This window comes from Alligator mississippiensis, chromosome 8, assembly GCF_030867095.1.
Source record: "Alligator mississippiensis isolate rAllMis1 chromosome 8, rAllMis1, whole genome shotgun sequence".
NCBI classification, from domain to species: Eukaryota; Metazoa; Chordata; order Crocodylia; family Alligatoridae; genus Alligator; species Alligator mississippiensis.
In genome coordinates this window covers 35659417-35679338 of record NC_081831.1, presented here as the reverse complement: position 1 = coordinate 35679338, position 19922 = coordinate 35659417, and the positions used below count along the sequence as shown (strand labels likewise).

The 19922-nt window shown below is 47.3% G+C and overlaps 2 protein-coding genes across 7 annotated transcripts in view; one reads left to right on the top strand and one right to left on the bottom strand.

Annotated features, from left to right (window-relative positions):
* Nucleotides 1-561: 561 nt before the first annotated feature.
* LOC102560521 (DNA-directed RNA polymerases I and III subunit RPAC2) lies at nt 562-16611 on the bottom strand. 3 transcript variants are annotated; one of them, XM_059732635.1, is made up of 6 exons: nt 15986-16611; nt 3886-3983; nt 2744-2820; nt 1759-1841; nt 1038-1078; nt 562-886 (listed from the first exon to the last, which is right to left on the bottom strand). In XM_059732635.1, the coding sequence occupies exons 1-6, from the start codon at nt 16022-16024 to the stop codon at nt 877-879; spliced, it is 348 nt and encodes a 115-aa protein (XP_059588618.1). In that variant the 5' UTR covers nt 16025-16611; the 3' UTR covers nt 562-876. The 3 variants fall into 3 exon arrangements, with proteins under 3 accessions (XP_059588618.1, XP_006258483.1, XP_059588619.1); XM_006258421.4 differs by lacking the exon at nt 1038-1078 and having other exon boundaries at nt 15986-16491; XM_059732636.1 differs by lacking the exons at nt 562-886; nt 1038-1078 and adding an exon at nt 1112-1427 and having other exon boundaries at nt 15986-16589.
* A 278-nt stretch (nt 16612-16889) lies between these two features.
* Nucleotides 16890-19922, top strand: part of VAMP7 (vesicle associated membrane protein 7) — a 31607-nt gene continuing 28574 nt past the window's right edge. For 2 of the 4 annotated variants that reach the window (XM_006258424.4, XM_006258422.4), the window contains exon 1: nt 16890-17006. The gene's annotated coding sequence lies outside the window, so the exon portion shown is untranslated. Of the gene's footprint in view, nt 17007-17261; nt 17282-17332; nt 17433-19922 lie in introns of those variants that run through there. The other 2 variants (XM_019481897.2, XM_014609919.3) reach the window with 2 other exon arrangements.

Sequence of the window (19922 nt, the reverse complement as noted above, 5' to 3'; positions counted from 1 at the left end):
TAAAAAAGATGACCAGTGTTCACATTTAAAGTGGCACTGTTGGGCTTTAGAGTTATGCAGTGCTGAAATGAGCAGAGGTGTTTTCAGTATCTTAGGAATTTGGGAGATGCAGGTGAGCTGTACCTTATTGGATAAAACCCTGCAAGATGTTTCATTCATCTGGCTCAAGCAATGAGTCACACACAGCACATATTTCATCTGATGACTCAGGCATACACCAACACTTCTATTTTCATGCAAGGTATTTTCTGAGTAACAGTAAGATCTAGAATCTTTTCTTTACTCGTTTTGTTTTAACAAAGAAACCCCTCAATTTCTGCACAAGCTGCTGGGTTTAGCTGAGAAGTACTAGTAAAGCTTGCAGATGTGCTTTTGGCTCAGTGCAAACCCTACATGGGTCTGACATCTGAGCTGGAATCTTGTTTCTTATGGCAACAGTAATACCTGGAGCACAATAAGGGCTGCAGCTCCCTGCCCTGCTAGATGTTAAGAATATGGATTCATGTGGGAATATGACTTCAGGTTCCTACAGGTTAAAGGAAGAAAGAACTGACGTAACTGTTCTATCTGCAAATGCACTTAGCTTAATTTTATTCTCCCTGACATAGGGGAAAATGAGGGAATAAAAACAACACAGAGGACATCAGAATCAGGCCCAAAGAAACTCTTTTTTCCCATATCCATGTTGAATTCGAATGGAGTGGAACGTGGTGTGGTCTGTGCTCTACACTGTTTATTAGAAAAACTGCAGGGTCGTCTTCAGAACTGCCATAAAAAATAAACCTCTTCCCATTAAGCATAAATAAGCCCTATATACACACACATCTGTCTGATGGGGCTAATCCATTTCTGCCTCCTTCTGGGCCTTGTATTCCTTCACGCTCGCCTACAAATGAGAACAGAAAATGAATGTCACAGGCATACGATTGCTTAATTAAAAGGAAGGCAACCCCACACCATGTTCTTCATGTGAACCTCTGATTCATAACACATCACCTAAGACAAAGGGAAAGGAAAAGGGCAACATTTTTGCTTACCTGGAGCTCCCACTTGTAAACAGCAGAGGATCAATGTGGGTCTTGTGGTGGGAAAAGAGATTCACAAGCTTAAGTTGCTCCAAGAAATGGTTGTTTTATTTCTCATTATAACATGCAATCACTGCTGGGAAGGCTGAGCAGCATCTCCTGGCCTCGGGATCAGCCAGTCTATTGATACAGATGTCTTGCCACCTGCCTTGGGAGCTCATTCAGAACCTAGTCCTCACTCCTGTTCCCGCTGAAGCTGCTGTCACTACTGTCAGTGACTTCAACAGGAACAGACAGAACTGGACCCTTCCTCTGCAGATCTTAAGTCCATTCACTTTGGGGAAGGAGTGAGCAAAGGTTGAGCAGATTCCAGTTCTCAGTTTATTGCCAATGAAGCCTATCCTGGTAAAATGGTGAAGGACAATTTTACAGGTAGGCAAACTAAATCAGAAAGAGACCACAGGATTTCCCTAAGGGCAGGCAGCAATTAAAGGTTGGTCAGGGAACTCAAGTCTCTTGACTCCTCACTGTTGCTCTAGCTACAATACCACACTATTTCCATGTATTAACTGATCTCACCAGGAGAGCAAGGCAGGACTCACTTGGAAAATGTTTAACTACCAAGATCCTTGGGTGAAAATGTGATCCTCTGTCTGTCAACTGACATAGTTAGTTACTTCTCCAAGAGAGGGAAGGGGCCCAGAATCTTCTCAATGTGGAGCAGTGACCTCACCTCAAATGTGTTGAGCACATGTTGGCAGACATCCATCAAATCCGTCAGCCCTTTCCGGAATGGCTCAACAGCTGGGATCCCCCCTTCAGGAAAAAAAAAAAATCCAACATTCATCAAACATGGGTGGGGCCTGACTGGCTGCATCAGGGGACCAGGGAGGCTAGCCCAGGTGTGTAATGACATGACCAAAGATCTCTTTAGCAGACCTCATGATAAGGTAAGGATCTGGGCCAATTCCCAGTGCATCAGCAGGCACATTATACATTATATCTTAGCTAAGGTTTTAAAAGGTTTGGATAATATTCTTACAATTAATAATATCAGAAGCTACTGAACAGTGGTAATGGAGAATCTTACCAACCTTACTCTTGCAATGGCAGGTACAGCTCCTAGCAAGCCCTGAAGGCATCAACGTAGATTCTGGGGAATGTACAATACTGCACAAAAATATGTCCCACACCACGGGCCACATTTAATACTTTACTCTTCTTTGGCCTGCAATATAGGCCCATCCAGCTCTATAAACTACTGCATCTTTGGTTTCCTGAAGCTGAATCCTGTCTAAGGATCTAACTAGGAAGAGGACACCTCAAGAAGCAAATTGGGAGGGGGGGGGTGATGATACCAGGTAGAATGTCCAGGGCTAAGCAAAGTCTTGACCTTGCTGTTCCCCAGGTCACCACGTTCCTGCAGAGGACACCTCTGTGCTGCAGGACTGCAGAGAGAAACCAGCTCTATCACTACCTCTCAGAACTGCTTTCACAGTTCAGGCAGCTGCCTCCCCGCCTGCTCTCCCAGCTGGGAGAAGAAGGATAGGAGCTGTAGCTGCCTGGCAGAGGAGGTGGGATCAAGGATGCCCAGAGGGGGAATATAAAGACTTTTTCTCCTCCATTATGAAGATTCCCGATGTCATATTAGATCCTGACAAGGGGAACTGCAACAAAACAACTACTACAGGCCCAAAGGAAACCTAACTACACCATACCTCTGGTCTGGATCCTGAAGTTAATTTTGCTTTCAGAGGGATGAGTGATGCAATAACCACAGAACTCCACTTCAGGGCTATGGGGCAGAGAAAGGCAGAGATGAAGCACTGGTGGACTCTCAGAGCCAACTGTGGAGATGTACAATTTTAAGGTACTACTGAAATCAATATAGCTGCTCAGACCCAACTCCATATGTTCCTATAGCAATCAGTTTTCACACCCAGCCCTTGACTTGAGCATGCAGAAGAGCAGGTGACTTATCAGGTGCAGTGGATTCTAAGATGGGATGGATATGGAAGCAAGTTCATGCACCCCTGCTAAAGTTACTATGCGAATGAAATTTATGGTCTGACTGAGGCATACAACCAGAGCCTGGGACCACTCAAGTTGTCACCCTGGCCTTAGGACATGTAAAGAACGGTTGAAAGTTGGGGAATGGCAGTCAGGGATCTGAACTCCTCAGCTATTTCCTGCAGCTGAATCCCTGGTGTCCTGAGGGTCATTGGCCACTTTAAGGATTTTCTTTGCTCTCTTGGCCAAGACTTCTCCCTTTTTTGTGCTGCAGGTCCAACTGACATCTGTCCTCCTGCCCCAGAGGCTGCATTCAGAGAACACTGTACAGAGTACAGAATGTAATTCCCAGTGAATAGCTTATTGTTATTTTGCTGAAGGCAATTTGTCTGTGAGCAGCTCAGATGACTATTGCATGTTGTCATTTGAAATTATCCACAAAATAAAATTCTCCTCTAACAATTTTAGAGGTATAACTTTTTAACTTGGAGCTCCTCGCAAATAGTAATTGCCTGACCCAGATAAGCCTTTTCCTGTTCTCTGACTGATGAAGCATAGGAATCTGGCTCCCAGTGCAAAAAAAACTGGCATTTGCAAGTGCAAAATTAGCTTCTCTAACACCCGAACACTGGCTTTTCCTATTACCCTTCCTGTAGACACTCATTCCAAAGGAGACACAGGGCAGTCAAAGTGCACTTATTTAAAGGACCCAATCAATATGTGTGGACACAATTTTGTAGTATTCATCCAGTGACAAAGCAGCCTGATGATGTCGGATATTAGAAGCTAGTTACAGAGGAGACAGGGCACTTTGCCCTGACATTGTACTAGTTCTAAGGACTCCACTTACTTCTTCATGATCATGTAACGGAGAGAGTTGCCAAGTGTGTGGTCCTCATCATGCAACACAAATGTGACACAGTCTCCATCTGTCCCTTCTGCCTGGACCTGCCACCGATAAAAAAAGAAAAACCAAGAAGATCACAAATGTATAGTTATGCCTCAGCTGACTGAAGACCCCCTCTGAAGCAACTAGGGCTGGGCCTATATTAGAGAAATTGCACACAACTGGGCACAAAGAGCACAGTTCATTTGGATCCCTATCAGAATGATTCCACAATGAAAAGGAGAGAATCATAGAAAAACAGGGCTAGAAAAGGACCTGATGAAGTCATCTAGTCCGAGTCCCTACTCAAAGCAGAGTCACATGCATCTAACCCATTCCAGCTCAGTTCAGAGTGGAAGCACCTGGGCAACATGAAAAATCATGAGAGAAAGTTTGCTTTTCAATGGGGCAAAGAAAAATCTGGACTCTCCAGACAAAATCTAGGCCTATGGAAAACAGTGGGAGTGTGCATGTTCATACACTAGGAATGATCCTGTGAGAAGCTAAGTGTTTTCCTCTCCCACTAACACCAGCAGATCTTGAGGTGCTCTGCCAGGCTGTGCACAGGAGTCGATTCATAATCTTCCCAGCACTTTTTGTTCAGACACCTGGCAACAGCACCAAGTGCTAAAAGCTCCAATAAGGCCGGTTTGGGTTTGGGATTGTTTCCAAACCCAACAAAGCACCTAATTAATCTTCCAGCCATCAGCTCGCTGCTGTGCCTCTGACCTCTCTCCAGGCTAAGTATAGCTGCTGTGGAGCCTGATGAGCCCAGACATCCCCAATCGTTTCCTCTCTGTGCCTCAGAGAGATGCTTCAAGGTTAAGTGTGGAGCCAAGGCTACAAAGCACTGATCTTTCACATCCTGCCCACAACCCAATCTCAGGTCACTCCAGAAGTTTCACAATCCCCTTCATTTCCCATCACACAATGACACCCAAAAGTTACAATAGTCTTCCAAAGCAGGTATTACAAGAAGCATACTTGATGTTATAAAAAAAGGGCAAATTACGTGCTGTTTTGTCAGAAAAGGAGACAGATAGCTAAGGTCTGCTAGACTACAGAATTCAGAAAGCCCAGCAACTCCTGGTGGTGTGACTCAACAACAACATTACGATTAGAATACATTCTTTGTATTTACAGAGCCTCTTTCATCAGCATTTTTACAGCACTTCACAACTGTCAATAAATAAAGCCTCAAAACTCCTCCCTCTCAAAAGGGAAGAGAAATATCTTCAGTTTTATGGAAGAGGAAACTAAGGCAGGAAGCCTACCTGAACTTGATAGAAGAAACTTCATTGGAACAGGATAACAAGACATAAATGATTTATCATAGGCCAGGGGTGCTCAACCTCCAGCCCACAGGCCAAATACGGCCTGTGGAGCCACTGCACCTGGCCTGCAGGACTCTCCACAGGTCCAGAAATTTGGCAGCAGGGAAGCAGTGGCCATTAATATGGCCACCCTCACACCTGCCCAATTCCCAAACCCCAAGCCCCGTAGTGCCCAGTTAGAGCCAGGCTGCAACCCTTTCTCCCTACAGGGTTGGGATGGGCCATGCCCCTTCCTTCCCTGCCCCCCCTTAAGACTGCCCCATTTTCCCTTGCAGGGCTGGGCTGATGCCAAGTCCCTTTCTCCCCCTACCCTCTCCGAGCTGGGTGAAGCCCCCCATCCCACAGCAGGGCTGGGCTCAGGCCAGTCTCTTCCTCACCCCCCTCCATACGGCCAAATGGTGGCTGCTGCACTGGCCCCAGGCACTGGATCGGAACCATCTAGATATAGTCAGACCAGGCACTGAGCTTCCAGCCCACTGGGGAAAAAGGTTGAGCACCACGGTCATAGGCCAGCTGGGGAACTGGTAACACTGGTGAGAAACAAGCTGATTCCCAGCCTCCTCCTGCAGTCCTAAGGCCTAATGCCCTCCCCTCCCATTTTTCCCTGAAAGCCATGGGTATTTTTCCCAGTCTAGCCCTATACGGCTGTAAAGACTTATAAGAGAGTAATGACATTATTAGTGTAGATCAATAGCCAAAATCCCTTTTTTCTAAGGTTTCAGGTACCTGTGTCACCTTTGAACTGCACCAAAATGAAGGACAAGCTCTAATTGCCTGTCCTTCACAAACCCAGTCCCAGCTGTCAGGGTGTAAGCAGCCCATTTAAGCCAGTCCCTTCTCTCTAACCAACTTCCCTTGTCAGTTTATCACATTGCTCTTCAACCCACCCTTTTGCAAGGAGTAGGAGAAAACAGATGAGCCTTGCAAAGGGGCCTGAAAAGAAGAGAAAGGGCTCAGAGTCCCTAAACATGATCTAAGCCCTAATGTTTTGGGTAATGAATGGACATGTGGTGAGAGTTGACTTCTGCCCCAAATGGTTCAAACCCAACAAAGGATGGGAGAAGAGGAAGATTATTATGCCTGTTTTACAGATGGAAAATTGAGGCAATGAGGAATTTAATGGTCAGTCCAGTCACACAGGGAATCTGTAACAAAGCTTGTCACTGAACCCACATCTCTTGAGCCCTGATTTAGTGCTTTCCCATAAGACCATCCTTCTTGTCATTAGGGATAAATTGAGCTTTCCTGTGCCAAAATATATACATGGTCTTCCAGAACAAATCTTTGAAACTCAGTGATAAATGCTGGAGAAACAGGATTTTAAAATGGAACTACCATGAATTTAATAGACTGCTGTCAGTGACATCACTTTACAAAATGCTCCCACTGCATCAGATGTATCAATGATTATTTTAACACCACAACAGGGTTGTGCATACTACATGTGAAATGCATGCTCAGTCCAGTGACTGAGGGAGCCCAGGCTAGAGTTCTTGAAGCAGATTGAGAAGCCAATAATTCAGGCAAGACACTACAGTGAATTTAGCTTTTCTGTGTACCTACTGCACTGTGAGAAACTAGTGCATTGATCCAGCAGATAAAAGCCAGAGGCCCACAGTTTCATGCAACTGCAGGGAACACGCTGTGCTGAACCTGTCTAGTTCACAGAACCTTGATTTTCTCTCCCATTTTCCACAGAGATCCCTTTGATATATTTCCGGGTCTCCACAGGAATGCAAGTTTTGTCAAAGCTGATTAGACCATAGGTCCATCTTGTCAGGCATCCACCTATGGCAGTGGCCATTACCTGATGATGTGGCAGAAGGCAAAAACCCTTCCTTCAGATAGCATACTTCTTAAACTGTACTGTGCTGTGCACAGGACGACTGCTTTCTGGGCCTCACAGCAACCAGTTTGTGCCCTGAGGCACAAAGCGGGATTTCTCTAAGCTTTTAAGGGCTTGCCTGTACTCCCCTTGCTCTGCCACTAGAAGACATGCACATTCACATGCTTCTGGCAGCCCCACATGGCTCCACTCAGCAGCTGGCCCACCAAAGGACGTGCACCCAGAGAGGGCAACAGCTGCTGAAGGGACCATGGCAACCAGGGGAAGAAGGGGGGAGTGCAGGGACTACGTGGCAGAAGCCTCATTGGCAGATGTGGTGCAATTCTGCTGCCAAAAAGGAGGGTTCTGCCACCATGTAGGAGCTTTGCCTGTGGACACATCAGAGCTGGGTGAGGAGAACTGAAGCTCTGCCAGAAGAAAGCTGAATGGTCCATCCTCCTCATCCAAAGAGCAACTTTGTAACCCGGTGTTACATAACAAATTCTTCTTTAAGCTTTACTCTATTTAATATCTCTAGGATTACATTCAGTATGGTTTTATATTATGCATTGTATGAGGAATTACGCATGCTAACAACAAGAGCCTGCAATTTCACTTATCCAAACAATTTCAGTTGTCCGAGCGCATTTTTAGTGAGTCTTTCCAAAGGGAGTCAGATAACCATGGACACAATAGAGTGTGGACTACACCTAATGGTGTCAAGTTATCCAGCCCATTTAGAAATCATTCCACACTATTCACTTGAAAATCTCCTCTCCCTCCTGGAGTGGGGAATTCTATTTCCTATGTGCAGCAATATTCTCTGTTATATATTTACTTGCTATTCATTTCAGCAACTGGTCCTTGAACAACAGAATAAGGGAATAACCAATGTGTTTTATCAGGAGCTTTTATAATCTAAAATGCACAAATCAATCAAGCCTTCTCCAGCTCCCAAAAGATGTTAGAGACAGAAAAGACCCCCATCCCTCCTTAGATTATTCAAGGTATCCCCTCCAGTGAGATCAGGATTTAGCCCTCAATCCTGACAGCCCATGCTTCAGGCATGATTAGCCTCTTCTGGCTAAGCTATCTTAATCGCTGCAACCTCTCATCATATAAAAGATTGCCCTGCTTAGAGGGGTTGTGATTTATGATTATGAATTATTTAACATTATGCTTGGTGCCCAGATACCGCAGTGATGGATGCATTAGCACTGCACAGAGAGATCAGACTGGCTAGACAAGGTATCTTTATGAACCACTTGTCTTTACCTGGGTTCATGTTGGGAAATCTGAAAGGTCAATTTAACCACAAGTTATCTTGTATGCAAGTAAAAAAGAGTGATTAGTTAGGAAACAGGGTCTATGTCTGACCCTAGATGCCCTGCTGTCTTTCACCAAGCCACCAAGCTCAGTCCCCTTTCTTTATTTTATTACATACAGGTCTGCATAACATCTGGCCACTGGAGATCACAACATGTGGTTGGCTGCCTCAGTCTCTTTCTTCTCTCCACAGCCCACTGGCAATAAATTGCAGCGACTGCATGAGCAACAGCGACTCATGTGAGGAGAGATCTGCAGGATCAGGCCTTCTGTAAGAACAATCACTGACTATTGTTTCTTTTGAAAACCATTCAATGAAAACCAGACACTACTGGAAGAAACTAGTTGTTTCCCTGATACAGCTACTTACATTTTGGCTGCCCCCTTCCCACTAGCAAAGCCATGCAGAGAGTAATAAATTACTGCCTGCTCAACAAGCAAGGTACTGGTAAAGGACTGCCAACACAGCAACTGCAGGCTCTGCTGCCCCCTCGTGCCTTTTATGGGAGCAACAAGTTACAACAGTTCAAAAGCAGGGGCAGCCAACCTGTGTGGCATGGTAAGCCTGTGTGGGGCATGTAGTACATCAGGGAGGGGACAGGCAGCACAGAGACAGACAGGGCAGGAAGCAAAAAGCAAAGCAGCAAATCAGGCAGGGAACATAGTGAAGGAAGCAGAAAGCAAAGCAACAGATTAGGCTGGGAAGGAGATTGGAGTGGCACTAGGAGGGTTCGGGGCTTATCTTGCTGGTGCCCACTGAGTTAAAATAAGAAAAGAAGCTGGGTTCAACAGCAAAAACACAACTGTTAGATGTCCTGCCACGGAGGTGAACAATCTTGCCAACATGCGTCTGTCTAGAGGAATGATTCTCAACCAGGAGTCAAAAAAAAAAAAAAGAGTGAAAGCTCAGGCATTTTCCAAGCAATTCCTTAGAATAATACAAAATGAAGGTTGGAAGGGACCTCAGGAGGACATCTAGTCCAACCCCCTGCTCAAAGCAGGACCATCCCCAACTAGATCATCCCAACCAAGGCTTTGTCTAGCTAGGTTTTGATAATCTCCAAGGATGGAGCTTCCTCTACCTCTCTGGGTAACCTGTTCCAGTGTTTTACTACCTTCCTAGTGAGAAAATTCTTCCAAATATCTAATCTAAACTTCCCTTGCTGCAACTTGAGACCATTGCTCCTTGTTCTGTCACCTACCACCACTGAGAAGAGTCCAGCTCCATCCTCCTTCAAACCCTCCTTGAGGTAGTTGAAGGCTGCTATTAAATCCTCCCCCCCACCCCGTTTTCTCTTCTCTAGATTAAATAAGCCCAGTTCCCTCAGTCTTTCTTCCTAAATCATGTCCCTCAGCCCCCTCACCATTTTTGTTGCTCTCCGCTGGACTCGCTCCAGTTCGTCCACATCCCTGCTGTAATGGGGTGCCCAAAACTGAACACAGCCTTAAGTTTAATGAGGGTGCTTTGTGTTTAAAAAGGTTGAGAACCTCTTAGCTAGAGTGCTGGGCAAATATCCACCACAAGAAAGTTTTGATGGTCATCAAACTGATCACCTGGGGCAAGCTCTAGCATAGGCGACTCATAGGGCAAGCACAGGGGGGGCATGTGCCCTCCCTGAGATTGGCCGCTGTTGACACTGCTGCCAGCTTCTGCGGGTAGTCACCCCCCCCCCCCCAACCGCTGTTCCCACTTGCCACTCACCACCGATGCTGCCGCCTACAAATGGTGCGCCCCCCCGGTCTCAGAAGACACCACTTGTTCATGAGCTCTAGGCCTGGTTTTCACAGGAGTTCAGCAACTCCCCTTAAAAGGAAGGCATTTTTTAGGTAATGTTAGTCCTAACTTATCCTGACTTAACTCCATTTCACATATTTGAAAGGCTGCCATAAAGAAAACTGAGAAGCATTGGTCTTCTCTGTCACAAAGGGCAGGAGACATGGCAACGGGTTTAAACTGCAGCAAATGTGATTCAGGTCCAACCTCAGGAAAATGCTATCCACCTATTAAAAAAAGGACGATGGAACATGCTGTCTAGGGAACTTGAAGAATATCTTCATTGAAAGTTTGCAAGAAGACACTAGAGGCACTTATCTGAGGCGATTTGGGAATAGTTCAGCCTGACTGGCTTCATCGTTCATATTCCCCTGTCAGACAATCCTTCCCTGAGCAAACCACAGTTCAAATGTTTTAAGGAATCAAAGTGAGAGGCAATTTCTTGGATCTTTCTACTTCATCCACTTTCACAAACACAGCTTTTTTTCTTCTCTTGATTCCTCTCCCCCTCTGTCCATTGGTTAGCAATTTTAACTTGCAGGGTAGGTTTAAAATTTTGATTAAAAAAATAAATTTAATTTTAAAAAATTGTTTTTATTTAAATGAGATTTTTTAATCATGTGTGTTAATGTTTTTTGTTTAGATGCTTTTAAAAAAAATAAACCTATATAAAAATGGTTTTAGTTTAAGATATGTTAAAGCTCAAAGATAATACCATGGAATATGGATTATAACTTGTATTTTGATACTATTTGAGACAATATATTAATGTAACCTTTTTAGAAAAGGTTTTATAAATAGGTCACAAGAGGCCATGCACTATATTAGGGGCCCTATCTTATGGGCTTCCCAGAGGCTCCTCTATAGGTTAGTAAAGATGAAAGAAAACAACTGAACCCAATGGGACTCAGTGCTCAGTCTAGAAGATCCCATCTAAGCATTTCAGTTCTCAAACTGTGGTTTTGTATCTCCCAGGATAACATCCTTGTTAACAGAAGTACATGGAGATGAGACCTATCCATCAGTCCTACTGTCTCTCTGCAAATATTTTAAGTTTATCATACTAACCTGGCTGAAATAACCTATTTAATTTTTGTTAAAAACATATTTCACATTTATAACTAAAATAGTTAAAAATTCAAAAATACATACATTTGTTTTGTTAAAATAAATACGCATGTTTGTTGTTGAAGAAAAATATTCAAAATGTGTAAGCTTGTTGTTTTAGTTAAATAAAACAATGTAGATGTCTGTTGTTTTTGGTGATGGTTGTTTTTGTCCTCCTTATACAACGTGGCAAAAATATCCCCCAAATATCCATGAGTAATCTAGTGAATTGGAGATAATTCACCTCCCAATGACTTCATGAGTATCCACTTCAATTAGCTGTGATAAATAAAATAACTGAATTATGATTTGGTTTTCTGATGTAGCTGCAAAATTAAATCTGAAAAAGTATCAAAATAAATCACTGCTTTAAAATATATAGTGTGTACCTTCTAAAAATGAAACCTCCATCTATCTCTGAGCTGTAAATTCATAGATTCATAGATGTTAGGGTCGGAAGGGACCTCAATAGATCATTGAGTCCGACCCCCTGCATAGGCTGGAAAGAGTGCTGGGTCTAGATGACCCCAGCTAGATGCTTATCTAACCTCCTCTTGAAGACCCCCCAGGGTAGGGGAGAGCACCACCTCCCTTGGGAGCCCATTCCAGACCTTGGCCACTCGAACTGTGAAGAAGTTCTTCCTAATGTCCAGTCTAAATCTGCTCTCTGCTAGCTTGTGGCCATTATTTCTTGTAAGCCCCGGGGGCCCCTTGGTGAATAAACAATCACCAATTCCCTTCTGTGCCCCCGTGATGAACTTATAGGCAGCCACAAGGTCGCCTCTCAACCTTCTCTTGCGGAGGCTGAAAAGGTCCAGGTTCTCTAGTCTCTCCTCGTAGGGCTTGGTCTGCAGGCCCTTAACCATACGAGTGGCCCTTCTCTGGACCCTCTCCAGGTTATCGGCATCCCTCTTGAAATGCAGTGCCCAGAATTGCGTGCAGTACTCCAACTGCGGTCTGACCAGCGCCCGATAGAGGGGAAGTATCACCTCCCTGGACCTATTCGTCATGCATCTGCTGATGCACGATAAAGTGCCATTGGCTTTTCTGATGGCTTCATCACACTGCCGACTCATGTTCATCTTGGAGTCCACTAGGACTCCAAGATCCCTTTCCACTTCCGTGCCACCCAGCAGGTCATTCCCTAGGCTGTAGGTATACTGGACATTTTTCCTCCCTAGGTACAGCACTTTGCATTTCTCCTTGTTGAACTGCATCCTGTTGTTTTCTGCCCACTTGTCCAACCTGTCCAGGTCTGCTTGCAGCTGTTCCCTGCCCTCCGGTGTGTCTACTTCTCCCCATAGCTTTGTGTCATCTGCAAACTTGGACAGAATACATTTCACTCCCTCATCCAAGTCGCTGATGAAGACATTAAAGAGTATCGGTCCAAGGACCGAGCCCTGCGGGACCCCACTGCCTACCCTGGGGGTCTTCAAGAGGAAGTTAGATAAGCATCTAGCTGGGGTCTTCTAGACCCAGCACTCTTTCCTGCCTATGCAGGGGGTCGGACTCGTCGATTTATTGAGGTCCCTTCCGACCCTAACATCTATGAATTATATGCATTAAGGTTGCAAACAAGGATGCACTTTTTGTAGAAAACAATGATTAAATCGAGGCTTCCTGACCAGTGATTTAAATTGTTATTTAAATGACACTTTAAAATCGATTTGAGTTAAATCAAATCTACCTTATTAACTTGTCAGCAATATTATTTAGCATCATAAAAGATGTTACCAGAACAAACTGGCATCACAGGCTGTGGTGCAGATAAACACTGGACAAAGTTATTCTTGTTTCTAAAGAGGAGAAAAGAAATCCTAACTCTGAATCATACTTTCACACCTCTTGACAAACAGCTTATTACAGGGGATGGGCAAGCAAACACAAAAACAATCCCTGGTAGAATAGGTGTTGGTTTTATACATTTCTGTAAATTACACTAGGTGCAAGATGACTAGATCTGCAGCTCTCTCTTGGTAATGCATACAGTACAGAGCTATTACCACACCTTGCCACTAAGCAGAGGGGAAACAGTTAACAGATTATTTTCTTTTAGCAAACAGCTACTACCCTGAGACAGATGTAGACAGATAACACCCTCAACTTCCACTGGTAGACTATGAACCTGAATGTGGGTCTGGATGGCCCCCCAATGCTTCTGCAAATCCCAGAGAAAAAAAAAATTCTTCCCTTACATGCAGGGATGCACTGACCTCCAAGTAATTCACTGCTGCAAAGGAATGCAATTTCCCCCCATACACATGTGTAATGCATTTTTAGAAGCATACATTAACCATTTAACTGCACCACTGCTGAGCTGGATCAATTAAAGTTAGCTACATAATTTTCATACCACTTTCAGCTCCAGTAGACATTTTTCCAAGAGAGGATGTTTCAACTGGATTTAGGTTACTGGAATCAGAACTCTGGGTAGAGGTTATACCTTATTAGACCAACAAGATATTTGCAAAAAAAATTCTTTATTCACAAGCGTTTGGGTACACACACACTTCTTCAGGCATAGGAAAATGCAAAGATGGTAAAATTTCTCCTAGGCAGAAATGCAAATTCATATTTCACAGGACAGTTGAAGGTATAAGTCACAGGGGCGGGCAAAATATGGCCTGTGGGCCAGCCCACCAGGCCATTCTATCCTGCCCATCGGGCCCCTAAAAAATTTAGAAAATTAATATTTATCTGCCCCTTGCTCCCTGTCATGCGGCCTTTGATGGCTTGCCAAAACTCAGTAAGCAGCCCTCCACCTGAAATAATTGCCCACCCCTGGTATAAGATCTCCTGGTTGGCAAAGTTCATTTTGTGCAAATTTAGCTCAGATAAAAAGTTTGAGCAGTCTATTTACCTTGAAGTTGTCTGATAGTAAGTGGTATGTTAAAGAGGTGCATCCAAGAGAGATTTTTTGGGGCTGATACCAACAAATGATGCTTAAAGATGCATATCATCCGATACGATCCGATTTCTGATACGCAGCCCAGCAGCAAAGAGCAGTGTCTGGCTGGTAAGTCTGTTGTGATGGAAGGGGAGGTGGAAGGGAAGGGGCATGGCAGGGGCAGATCGAGGCCCCTGTAGTGAGGGAGGGAGGGGGAGGGAGGGAGGGAGTGGGGCTGGGGCAGATGTTGCCCAGCCAAGGCAGAGTGGGACACAAGATGGAACCATGGCTTGTTTGGGGGGTGCAGGGAGGGGGGGCTCCCGCTGCTGACAGCACCCCAGGAGGACTCAGGGGGGCATGTCGCCCCACATCTGCATGGGAAGGAGGGGGCTGCCACTGAGAGCTGGAGCAGGGGCTGCGCCAGGCTCTTCCCAGCAGGGGCTGAGCTGTGCTGTGCTTGGGGTGGGCGGCAGCAGCACTGGGAGAGGGGTTATGGGGTGGGGGCTGCAGCCACCCCAAAATTCACCGTAGCCCAAACCCAGCGCCACTGCCCACCCTGTGCGGTTAGCAGTCTGACCCAGCCCCTGCCAGGAAAAGCCCAAGGCAGCCCTGATCCCACGCTGCAGTGACAGCCCACCCCTCCCATGCAGATCTGGGGGGCACACATCCCACCCGTGCCCTCCTGGGATGTGCATAGGGATGGGAGCCTCTGCCCCACCTCAGACAAGCCATAGCTCCACTTACCAGCTGGATGCAGCTCTGCAAGCTGCCAGGCTGCGCTCCTCACCACCCACCTGCTGCGCCGCCACATCAGGCAAAAAAGCCGATTTCCGACAGTCAATTTTTTTTATATCAGTACAGATCTGATATTGGAACAATGTATCAATGCACCTCTATGAATTATTTCCTTCTGGTTATGATGTTTCATATTTTGCAAGAGGATGGGTAAACAATCAAGTACTAAATAAATGCGCAGTAACAGTAGCTCCAGCGAACACCTTTTTAGTGACATTACTGTGCAGTAGCCTAATAATACTGGGCAGTAGTGTACTGGCACTGTTTGTGCTGCAATGGGCTACCGCACAGTATTATTAGGCTGTTGGGCTGTTAGTGTCTCATGTAGATGCACCCGCTGTCTCCAAAATGACAACAGGCGAGAGATTAGGAGCAGATGTGCAACTCCCCTGCGGCTCTATAGCTAGTCTCTGCCCCTCCGCCCTCTTGCTCACTCCAGTTCCAAAGCACAGGTTAGATTGAGGGCTAGATTTTCCACACCTTAATTAGCAATGTTGGGAATGCTTAACTTGCATTAAAAAGATCCCCTTATTCATAAAAAAAGTTCATGGAGATGACAGATACTAGAAGAACAGTAAGTCATCTCATAGTTGCAAAAAGACCTTATGAGCCTCAAACCTGATGCAACTGTGCTCAGACCCTTTAGGAAAATTAACCCAGCCGGGCTCCTCCCTGGGCCAGGCCGCTTGCTGGCTACAGCTGCAGGTGCAAACAGGCGAGCAGCGCTGTCGGGGGCGCGCGTTTCCAATTCCCCGTTGCTTGTCTAGCTCCAGCTCCTGGCCCCGCCCCCCTCTCATTCAAAGAGAGAACCAGAACCAGCGCGAAACCAACCCCTTGGAGATGCGACAAAACACCGCCCCCCCCCGCCGCGGTGGTTACAACCCCGGGGAGGCGAGCACGTGGCGCGGCGGCGGCGCGCAGACACCCGCGCTCCGGTCCCGGCCCCGGAGCACAGCGGGTCCCGCTCCGCGCGGCGGCTCCGCCCCGCGCCGGGGGCAGCGGCTGCCCGCACTCACCGTCTCCAGCACCGGCTTCCTCTCCACCTCCTCGGCCATGGCTGCGGCGTGCGGGGCGGGCGCCTGCCCGGGCCGACCCCTCCGGCGCCGGGGCCGCTGGGAGCTGTAGTCCGGACCGGGGCCTGCGGTCTCGGGGAAGCCCCAGCTCCCGGAGTCGCGGGATCCGCCGCGGTCGCTGTGGGGGAGCGCGAAGGGCCTTCCGTCTTCTGGCCCGGGACGGCGCCGGCGCCTCGCCCAGTCCCGCGCCCGCTGCTCAGTTTCCGATTGGGCTGGGCCGTGAGGCGCAAGTGCGGGAGCCGGGGGAAGCGGCACTGGAAGTGGCTCGCCTGCTGCCAACCTCCTGGCTCTTTGGCGAGCCGCCTGGGCTGCAGCCGGGGCGCAGGGGAGCCCGGCACCGATCCAGGCACGGGGGGGGCTGGAGGCAATTGGGGCCCTGTTCCCACAACCCGGGGCCTAGATCTGACAGCACAGGGGCAGCAAGGGGCCCGTACTGCCAGCCGCCGTCGGCGCTGGAGCCGCTTGCGCCGCGCCCACAGGCCGAGCACCCGGGTCAGCCCAGCCCAGATCCTGCCCGGAGACCACGGGCTCTGCCACAGGGCGCGCAGCAGAGGCGCTCCCGGAACGCCCGGGCCCGACCGCCTCGGCTCCCGCCACCACCGCGCCTTCGCGGCTGCATTTCACGTGGCTCGTGTGTGAGGTCGTGCGTGCGGCCTGCCCCGGCCGGCAGGGGGCGCTCGGCCCCTCCCGCCACCTGAACTACCCTTCCCAGCAGGCAGCGCGGCGGCCCACACGGGGGCCGCTTCCCAGCAGGCAGCGCGGCGAGCGCGGAAGCCGTCCCGCTCTCCCGCCCCCTCCCGAACTACATTTCCCGGGAGCCCCCGCGGCGTCGGGAGCGCCCCTGGCGGAAGTGCACGTGCCGGCCGGGAGGAGCGAGCGCCGCGGCGAAGGGGCGGGAGCAGATAAACAGCGCGCCGGGCGGGGGCTCCTGCTGCAGCCCTTACGTCGCCGCTGGCCGGCCCGGGTGAGCCTGGCCCTGCGTGGGTGGGGGAAGTGTTAGCCCCGGGCGGGGGCGGCATCGTCCTGTGCTAGCGGCGCGGCGCTCCTCGGCCCCTCGGGTGCTGCCCTCCCCTCCCCCCCCGCGGTCAGTTGCTTGCGCAGTGTCGCTGTTGGGCGGCGGGAGGGGCTGCCTGGCGGGCCCCGGGAAGCAGCTGCTGGGACAAGTGGAGTGGGCTTGGGAAGGGGAAGGTGAGACGGAAGTGCGGGGGGCCGTGGTGTCGGCTGATGCTGGAGCCCGAGGTAATTGGGTAACGCCGTCCTCTACCCTCCCCCCAATTTCACAACTGCTAGAAGAGACTCCGTGTTGTAGCCAGGCACCTGCATTGAGCAACATGTTCCCGCATTAGCATTTGGGTTGCTGGAAGCAAAAACCAGAGGGCTGTGGAAATCGGTGAGCTTGTGATTGGGCACGTGGGCTTTTATGTTGGAGGAGTTGGAGAAGCCAAGCGAAGGCCTGCTGTGGTGGGGAGCGAGCTAGCTAGCGAGCAGCAGGGTTTTGGGGGGGGGGGGGTGTTGTCAGCAGAGGGTTCTCTCCCTTCCGCAAATGTCTTGTAAATTCTTACCTGTGCTTTATAATCCTTAATCTTATATTGGGGATTGTTAAGAACAGGATTGTAAACAAAACCAGAAATATCTTCCTGCCACTTCATAAATCCCCAGTGTGTCCACACCTTGACTACTGTGCCCAATTCTGGTCCCCTCGCCTCAAACTCTATATAAAGAACTAGAGAAGGCCTGGAGAAGGGCAACAAGGGTGATGAGCAGCACGGAGCGGCTTCTGTATGAGGAGAGACTATTCAGTTGATAAGAGATGCTTGTAGAAGGACATAAGGGTTTACAAAACACTAAATGGTGAGGAGAAAGTAAATGGGTATTTATTATGTACTCTCAATACAAGAACAAGGGGTCACAAAATAAATTTAGTAGGTAGTAAATTTAAGACTAACAAAGGGAGGTTCTTTTTCACACAGTGTGGCATTAAAGTGTGGAGCTCATTGCCACCAGATGTTGTGGAAACTGCAAGTTTAGCTAGGTTCAAAAAGGCATTGGACAAATTGTTGGAGGAAAAGGCCACCAGTAGCTATGGAGCTTAAGAGGGAGGGCTACAGCCCCTGAATTGGAACTTCCTGGACCTTAAGTGCTGGAGGCTGCAAGTGAGAGCGGCAGTGAAGAAACAAACCCTGGTCAGACACAGTTTGCTCTCCCTTTCAGCTTCAACACCCTGCCACTGTGTGAGATGGGGACTTGGTAAGATGGACCCATGGTCTGATCTAATAAATAGCAACTCCTATGTTCTTGTCTCATGAAATCAAGACTTGGGTTTTTTAACAGAGCAGTAACAATATTTTGGTGACATTTAATACACAGTTCCTTGGAAAACTCTTTGGTTTGCAGTTAAGCAGCTGGATCTCACCAAGACTGTTGGTGCCTGAGAATGAAACTGACCTGTTTAGTTAACCTTTTGAACTGGATGTCAGTTGATATCATTTAAGCTATAGGTTTAAATAGGCTACAAAATCAGGGGCAGACATTCACCTGGTTAATGAGACCTTCAATAGTCACATTTTTTTAAAGAGGAAAAACTGAGAAAGAAGTCTTCATGTGTTAGAAGTACAGCAGTTGCTCTTTAATAGTGTAATTCTAGCCTATCTAGCAAGTAGAAGCTCTTTGATTTACAAGTGGAATAATTTTAAAATGAGTAAAGGAATTAAGAAATTGAAGAGTTAAAAGGAACCATTGGATCACTTTTGGGTTTAAGTTGCCACTTTTAAATTTTGTTGCAAATGTTGCTCAAAGAGCCTCTTGAACAAGGCCTGGATCTGATTGGCTAACTGCTCGTATGGCAACATACCATATGTTGATTAGTGCTGGAGAAAACTTTTTTTCTTGACCTCAGGAGAGTTCATAGAGTACTTTCCCCAGTACTCTCTACTGTTACATCTGTTATTTCTTCTTCCTCTGTCAAAATTCTGGCCAGGATCTTCTTACTTATAGAAGACAAATGTGCTCCTCTTGGTATGCGAGTAATTAATAATGGTCATGTTCTCTTTGTAGTGGTCCTTTACCTTTGCTAGGACAAGAACTAAACTTTTCAACACTTGGGTTGTAGCTCCTTGTAACCCAAGCCTTTTAGAGTGCTCCTGCTTATTTTTATTGTGTCCAAAGGATACATTCCAGGCTATGTACTCTGTGTAAGGGTGACAGCCTGTGTTGTAGAAGGCATTGTCTCCCACAATTTCTTGTTGCTTTCCTTGCCTCCTGAATTACTTCTGTTCACCTTGGTCTTTTTTCAAAGACTGCTGGGAAACTTTCAGCTATTGCAGAAAGCAGTAATTCTGCTTACTTGCTGATTCTTGCATTTCTGCTTTGACTGTACAGGCTACCAACTTGTTTAATACACTGATTTCCCCCCCCCCATTCTGCAGGGCCCTCCTGGAGGAGAGGAAGATGGTAAAGGCTGGTCTTACTCCTTTCTGCCTTATCTTGGGCTGGGAGTTTGTTGCCTTTGTGTGTCTTAACACCTATCTAGTTGGAGAGCTTACTTGGAGCCTGAATTAGTAGGTTCAGATCTTCATTCAGGAAGCTTTGATTTGGGTCTTGTAGAGCATGGCTATATCTACATTTCTGGTGCCTAATGGCTATAAGTTTGCCTATAGGCTAGGTATACAATTCATAGATATAACTATGCAGATAAGATTTATCTTTGATTTTCCTGACTGTGAAAGACCCGTTAGAAGTTTAACCAGCACTTAGAAATATTAAGTTATTTGCCTTTACTGAAAGTAGAGGAGGTGAGAGGAAAGACTTTCTCCTGACAAGTGAGAGAATGGAAGTAGTCATTCCAGCTGACTTGTAATCAAAAGCCTAAGGTTAGGGGGGA

What these genes read in the sequence shown, in the direction of transcription:
- LOC102560521 (XM_059732635.1), bottom strand. Translation starts at nt 16,024, where the DNA reads ATGGCCGAGGAGGTGGAGAGGAAGCCGGTGCTGGAGACG. An exon ending in CTTCAGGATCCAGACCAGAG is followed by an intron (nt 1,842 to 2,743) that starts GTATGGTGTAGT and finishes TTTTTCCTGAAG; the next exon opens with GGGGGATCCCAGCTGTTGAG. An exon ending in ATGTGCTCAACACATTTGAG is followed by an intron (nt 1,079 to 1,758) that starts GTGAGGTCACTG and finishes TCCCACCACAAG; the next exon opens with ACCCACATTGATCCTCTGCT.